Genomic DNA, 7,359 nt, shown 5'->3' on the forward strand with positions numbered 1-7,359 from the left:
ACATGCTCACCGCCCTAGCCGGGCTATGTTTTATGACCCAAACTGCACGGACAAAATAATTCTACTATAGTAAAAGTGTTGAAACGATTTTCAGCACATACAGATTATGAAGCACAATATTCTGTTCGGAACTTGTATGTGCTTAATCTCTTGAAAATCACTTAGATATCTTGGTTGATAGATGGATGAAGAACTACTAAAGAAAAAGACGTACAATGAGTCGACTGTCGTGCAGTTTCATTATGTAGTATTCGGAAACATGTAAATATGACTGTAGTTGGTCAGCTGACTGCAGGAAGGGTTGCCCAGCCTGAAATTAAAACCCCAGTTATCCTAATTCCATCTAATCAAATCAGTCATCCTCTCAGTTCTGACCACTAAGTGGGGATAACTCAAGGTTATTTGTTTGGTGTCAACCAATACCATGAAATGAAACAGCCATGATAATAAATGTATTATGGATATTTAGACTTGACGCATGAGACTACCGCCATGTGCTATGTTGATTCAACCATTTTGTTCCAGTAGTTGTGTCGGTACACGATCTGATAGCGAAAAGTTTCGACCAACACCATAAAGAACTTTCGTTTTCCAGCTGGGTTAGGTAGGGTCCTGGTACAGAAAGCAGTTATACTTGATACGGCACGTATTGTGAGGAGGTTTCACACTCTGGAGCCTGAACCACTGGTGACTTGTGTCGTAGACACTGCCATCAGTGGCAATCTATTTATATAGTGTTTCTGAAGATTGTATTTTTAATCTTTTTTTTTTTAATATAGTTTAATTAATAAAATTTTAATAAACATGTATTAAGTATAGTTTTTAAGAAGACTGATATTACATGGATTGTTCATGCATTTATTGTTTCTTGTTTTGTATGCCCAGAGAGTTAAAAAAATCACAAAGTTAATGGCGTACTTGGCCTAGAAAACGACTAATATACCAAAGTGAGAACATCCTCGTTGAAGTCTGGTAAAACTACACTTCTCAAATCGAAAATATTCCATTGGTTTTGAAGTTGAAAAATTTTGCAATTATTGCGAAACCTCAAAAGAGACCATTACTATGTGGCTTTAGCAAACAAACTACATACTTTAATTTTTAATTGTTTTTTTACAAGTACCTCAAAAAACACCTTAAATAAGTTCATGCCTCACTTGCCGCGAGATGGCTCACTGGCGTTACTTGCATCTGTTATCAATATACTCATCTCTTTTGTCGTGAAAGGGCAGTCTAGCTCACGACCTTAGGGTCCTTGGTTACCTGGTGTTGAGGAACTTCATGGAAACCCAAATCTATCGTGCTCGTAAACGGCATCAAACTCGAGTCGTGAGATTCAAGTCTTAATTGCTTTGAAATATTCGTAGATAAAACGCTGGCACCTTTTCGTCATAACATTTAATATGCGGACGGCTAGTTTTATGGATACCAGAAGATGAAAGATGATAGAAGGCAGATGGATAAATGGGAATTAGTCATATACCTATCTATAAATTGTGATTGTCCTATAGGCAGACGAGCTTACGGCCCACCTGATGGTGAGTGGCTACCATCGCCCATGGACTTCAGCAATGCTAGGGGCTGAGTCAAGCTGCTGCCTACCGTTATATTTGACAGTAATTTGCCCGGCAGAGAAGTTCGCACCTGCTCCGTAAACCCTTCTGGGACTTTGTCACCGCGAAAAGCATTCTCGTCAACGAGCGCGAAGCTCCATTCTTTCCCCGTTACTCAGTTCAGTATATATTTTAATAATACACGCCAGTCGTCAGAGACCCTTCTAGCTCTCTTCGGCGATGATACTAGTTATTACTGGAGTGAGCTGGGAAGATGTCGCTAATTCATCGGCGACTCTAGACCGCAGGATCAGGAGCTTCGGAAGTGGCGTAATTAGTGGTGGTAGAAAGTCTTGTGAGTATCCTTGTGAGTAGTGAGTAGACTTGTGAGTACCTACCGCACGGGTAGGTACCACTACCCTACCTATTTCTGCCGTGAAGTAGTAATGCGGTTCGGTTTGAAGGGTCGGGCAGCCGTTGTAATACTGAGACTGTTAAGTATGTGTGCGTGTGCCTACGCATACGGGGTATTTCAACAAATATAGGGCAGTGTGTTAACAGCAGGCAAGTGTTTCACTCGTGTATCCCTCGTATCTAACAGAGACCTTATAACTTACATCTCAAGGTGGGTGGCGGAATTAACGTTGTAGATGTGTATGTGCTCCAGTAACCACATAACACCAGCTGTAAGCTCGTCCACTCATCTAAGCATTAAAAAAAGAACGATCCTGATGACCGGACAATATACAGTCGCCCTCAGTCTTAACCCGTTATTTCGGGTCAAAGAGTCGTGGGTCCAATTTCCAGGATAAAATGTACTATGCGTACATCGCAAGCTACTAGGCAGGATAAAATGCGTAATGCATATTAAACATAATAATTAAGGCCTATTGGTAGCATAGGAGGCATTGACCATACACTTCACGTTTAGTTTGTAGTCATAAAATTAAATGTTATGTGGGCAACATGGAGTAAGGTTGTAATAGTAACTCTATGGTGGGCAATCTATGTATGGCTTGTAGCTAATCTATGGCGCTGAACTTGAATTGTGTTTATTTCCTTCTGTGTGATTTTATTTTCAATAAAATTTTAGACATTAATTTTGTGACATTGTTTATTATATATGTAAAAATATAAACCTTCAAATTCGCGTAGCAAGTTTTCTGTGGTAACTTCGTATAAAAGACGTTTTATACACAATGTCCATTGAGATAGAATCAGCCGAGTGAGTTTACTATCAATGTAAACACGAAATTACTTGAAATTATTCATCAAATATTTAATTTAGTGCCTAAAATATATTTTTATTTCAATTGCAGTGTTATCAGACTGATACAACAATACTTGAAGGAGTCAAATTTAACCAAAACATTGCAGACTTTGCAGGTTAATTCTGTTGATATTTAATTAAACATATTTTTTAATGAATAGAATTAGTGTAAATTTTTTAAACTTTACAGATTGCACTTATTTTACTTAATTATTCACTTATATTAATGAATTTTGTGTACATTTATGAGAACTTCAATTGTATCAAGTCAGAAAAGAATACCAACTTATTATTGATAAACTCTTAAGCTTTGACACTGGCTAGGATTAATGTTACATACGGCTTTTTTAACTTCAGACAGCATGCAACTTTTAGTAAGATCCACCCATATTGAACAATTTGGGGTTGTGAATTTTTTTTAAATATTGATACCATTCCTGTGCCACTGAAGCTTTAACTTCCAAGATTAGTAGTTGTAATGACCAAATTATATGAGATGTATGCATGTTGTTCACTACTGTTAGGGTGTCTTGTGACCCCCCAATGGTACCTATAAGTTCCTGCCTATTTTTCAATAGAGCAGCCATGTGTACAGGTTTGATAGATGTGACAGCTGTAATACTATGTATAACACTGAAATTTATACCTGAAGTTTCAAGTTAGAAGGATGGCAGTGTTGATATGTCTCAACTAAAGACTCAACACTTAGTTGGCAATGAGCTTGTTCACCATTTTATGCAATAAAAAGCCGTAACTGTACATCTGATTCAGATGTCATCTCTCTGAATTTTGAAAGTAAATGATTTTTAATATATAGGAGGAAACTGGAGTGACTCTAAATACAGTAGACAGCGTGGACGGTTTCTGCGCAGATATTAACAATGGCCACTGGGACACAGTACTTAAAGCTACTGCTTCACTCAAGCTTCCTGACAAAAAGTTGATGGAGTTATATGAGCAGGTTGTATTGGAGTTGATAGAACTGCGAGAATTGGGTGCTGCGAGATCCTTGCTACGTCAGACACATCCTTGTCTGTTGATGAAGCAGCATGAAACAGATCGGTATATGCATCTTGGTGAGTCAAAATTTTAGTATATGTATTTGGCTAAAAATACATCCAGTCTTTAAATCAGATTTGTATCTTAGAATGCTAATGAATATGAATAATATAATATAAAAAGATATAATATTTAAAATAAAACTTATTGCAATACAATAGTAAATAAATGCAATACAATTAAAGTAAATAATACTACTGCTGTAGCAACTTGGCTATGCCTTTGGCATTGTTGATGTCCATTAATGTGACCAGATGGGTGGTCCTAAGCTGATCTAAATAGAGGCAATAAAAACATGTTTAGTTTAAGCAATTTTTATACACATTTCCAATTGTTTTAATCCATAGTTAAATCTGTATGTGTCTGAATGTTTATCTTCATATGACAGAAAACCTGTTAGCACGTTCATATTTCGATCCTCGTGAGGCATACGGCAGTGGAGGAGGCAAGGAGCGGCGCCGCGCTGCCATCGCAGCGTCCCTCGCCGGGGAGGTGTCCGTCGTACCGTCGTCCCGTCTGCTGGCACTACTGGGCCAGGCCCTCAAATGGCAACAGCACCAGGGTCTGCTCCCTCCCGGCACCACTATAGATTTGTTCCGTGGTAAAGCCGCAATAAGAGACCAAGAAGACGATCTCTGCCCCACCCAACTGTCCAAGATCATCAAATTCGGTCAGAAGTCCCACGTGGAGTGCGCGCGATTTTCTCCTGATGGACAATATTTAGTGACGGGCTCCGTAGATGGCGTCGTTGAAGTTTGGAACTTTACAACAGGAAAAATCCGTAAGGATTTGCGTTATCAGGCTCATGATGAGTACATGTGCATGGAAGAGGCGGTGCTGAGCCTGGCTTTTGCGAGGGATAGCGACACATTGGCTGCTGGGTCTAATGATGGAAAAATTAAGGTAATAAATGTTTTAAAACCTCATGCTAGTTAACCTTTTCATTACTGCTTCCGTGTAAAAAGTGAGTTATTATTGCTCCCTAATATATAATTATATAATGCTATGTATATGACCTAATGAGCTCAGAATTCACCTGGGCATCATTAGGTGGTAACAGACAAAACGGAAAGCAATATATATTTCCTAAGATGATTATATACTTTTTGTTGAACATATCGTGCAACCGCAATGTAATGTGAAGTTAAGAGACCTTCTCCTCCCCTTCCCTCCTCTTCTCCACCCCTTCTCCACCCCTTCGCCACCCCTTCCCCGGGCTGCATTGAACTTTGAACATGAAATTTTTTGGTCGTTCAAGATAGTTTCATTGTATCCTTTGTTCAACACATGGGTCATTAAGTAAATTCAACATAATTACTCAATAAAATTCTCTGTGAACAGGTCTGGAAAGTGTCAACGGGTAAAGTGCAACGCAAACTGGACCGAGCTCACTCTAAGGGCGTGACCTGCCTGCAGTTCACCCGAGACAACACTCAGATCCTCTCGGCCTCCTTTGATCGGACCATAAGGTATTTATTTATAAAGTTAAACCTTAAAGTGTACGGGAGGCGTCGATGATCTACCACTGCACTCAGCTGCTAAACGTCTTACTGATACAGATACTGACATCTCAATTTTCATATAGGGCAGGATTTGGTTGGATCTCCAGGGTTCAACCATTGCGACGAGCGCTTCCGATTATCGTACAGTATCCACTTTTCATCACAAGTTGATTCGATTTAAAATTTCTTCATTATTGTGTCGGTCGAGCAAAGTAAAACAGCAGTCGACGCGCGTTTGCAAGTTCCATTTACCCAATTCATGAGGTACCCATCATCCAAGTTTTTTTACTTACCCGATTTGCTTCAAATTGATTAATACAGCTTTATCACTGACTCCGAAGCCTGCAGCTATCTCTGAAGTGCTTTGTGATGGATCTGTTTCCACAATAGCCTTTAATTCTTCATTTTCCACTTTGGTCTCCAACCGTCCACGGGGCTGGTTCTGAAAGTCGAAATTTCTAGAACGAAAACGTTGAAATCAAAAACGTACCGCGCTTTCTTTTGCGACTCCAGCGCCGGACACATCATTAATCCTTCGAGCTGTTTCTGCAGCACTGCGTACTCGTAAATATACCGATATTTCATGTTTTCTGTTGTGTGGTAATAAGCGACGCCAAAGGAAAAAATAAAGAGGAAAAAACCAATGAAGGACTGTTTTCAAAATTCAAATGTACCAGCTAAATCAATTTGTAAATTTGAATTTGTAGTTCTTAACCAAAGAAGAGATATTTCAGATCAGACAAAACACTAATTTCACATCTAAGGACCTAATATTATTGTTGACTCCGAGAGCTACCTGCCCCTCACATCTTGCTCAGTAGCATTCGTATTTACAATAGCGGTACAATATTTCACAGAATCCACGGCCTAAAATCTGGTAAAGTCTTGAAGGAGTTCCGAGGTCACACTTCGTTCGTGAACGAGGCGGTGTTCACGCTGGACGGGCACGCGGTGCTCAGCGGCTCGTCCGACGGGACCGTGAAGGTGTGGGCCGTCCGCTCGGGCGAGTGCACGGCCACGCTCAAGCCCCTCGGCAGCGGGGAGCCCCCGGTCAACACCCTACTCCTCACCCCGAAGAACCCGGACCATTTCGTGGTGTGCAACCGGACGAATACCGTGGCGATAATGAACATGCAAGGGCAAATCGTGAGGTCGTTCTCGAGCGGGAGGCGCGAGGAGGAGGGCGGCGCGCTGGTGTCGGCGGCGCTGAGTGCGCGCGGGAGGCTGGTGTACTGCGCCGGGGAGGACCTCGTGCTGTACGCCTTCTGCGCCAACACCGGCAAGCTGGAGAGGACCATTAATGTGAGTGCTTCTGTACTTTTAACTGGTGGTAGGACCTCTTGTGAGTCCGCGCGGGTAGGTACCACAACCCCGCCTATTTCTACCGTGAAGCAGTAATGCGTTTCGGTTTGAAGGGTGGGGCAGCAGTTGTAACTATACTGAAAACTTACAACTTATATCTCAAGGTGGGTGGCGCATTTACGTTACGGGGATGTCTATGGTCTCCAGTAACCACTTAACACCAAGTGGGTTGTGAACTCGTCCACCCATCTAAGCAATAAAAAAAAAATATAGCCTTCCTTGATAAATGGGCTATCTAACACAAAGAATTTTTCGAATCGCACCAGTAGTTCCTGAGATTAGCGCGTTGAAACAAACAAACTCTTCAGCTTTATAATATTTATTATTTCAGATTCACGAGAAGGCGGTGATCGGGCTGACGCATCACCCGCACCAGAATCTGCTGGCCACGTACAGCGAGGACGGCTTGCTTAAGCTGTGGAAACCATAATTGCATACGCTTTAAATTATAAATTAATTAAAAAAATATATGTGTACAATTTGTGTCCTAATATACCTAAGTACCGACCGAACTCGTCCGCCAAACTACGCAATAAAAATATTAGCCTTTTATTTCGGAGATGTATTCAATGCGTGCTCTCACATAAACGTGCCACGTTAACCTCAAACTATG

The 7,359-nt window shown here is 41.0% G+C and overlaps 2 protein-coding genes across 3 annotated transcripts in view; both read left to right on the forward strand.

Moving 5' to 3' along the window:
• Positions 1-7,359, forward strand: part of LOC101740450 (uncharacterized) — a 960,210-nt gene that overhangs the window by 261,676 nt on the left and 691,175 nt on the right. The window lies entirely within an intron of this gene.
• On the forward strand, positions 2,552-7,298 carry LOC101738800 (WD40 repeat-containing protein SMU1). Of its 2 annotated transcripts, none has more exons than XM_004926532.4 (7): positions 2,552-2,778; positions 2,873-2,939; positions 3,641-3,899; positions 4,271-4,785; positions 5,224-5,351; positions 6,242-6,686; positions 7,078-7,298. In XM_004926532.4, the coding sequence occupies exons 1-7, from the start codon at positions 2,753-2,755 to the stop codon at positions 7,174-7,176; spliced, it is 1,539 nt and encodes a 512-aa protein (XP_004926589.2). In that variant the 5' UTR covers positions 2,552-2,752; the 3' UTR covers positions 7,177-7,298. The 2 variants fall into 2 exon arrangements, with proteins under 2 accessions (XP_004926589.2, XP_062524912.1); XM_062668928.1 differs by having other exon boundaries at positions 2,563-2,795.

The sequence above is a fragment of the Bombyx mori genome, chromosome 6 (assembly GCF_030269925.1).
Source record: "Bombyx mori chromosome 6, ASM3026992v2".
Classification (NCBI taxonomy): Eukaryota; Metazoa; Arthropoda; class Insecta; order Lepidoptera; family Bombycidae; genus Bombyx; species Bombyx mori.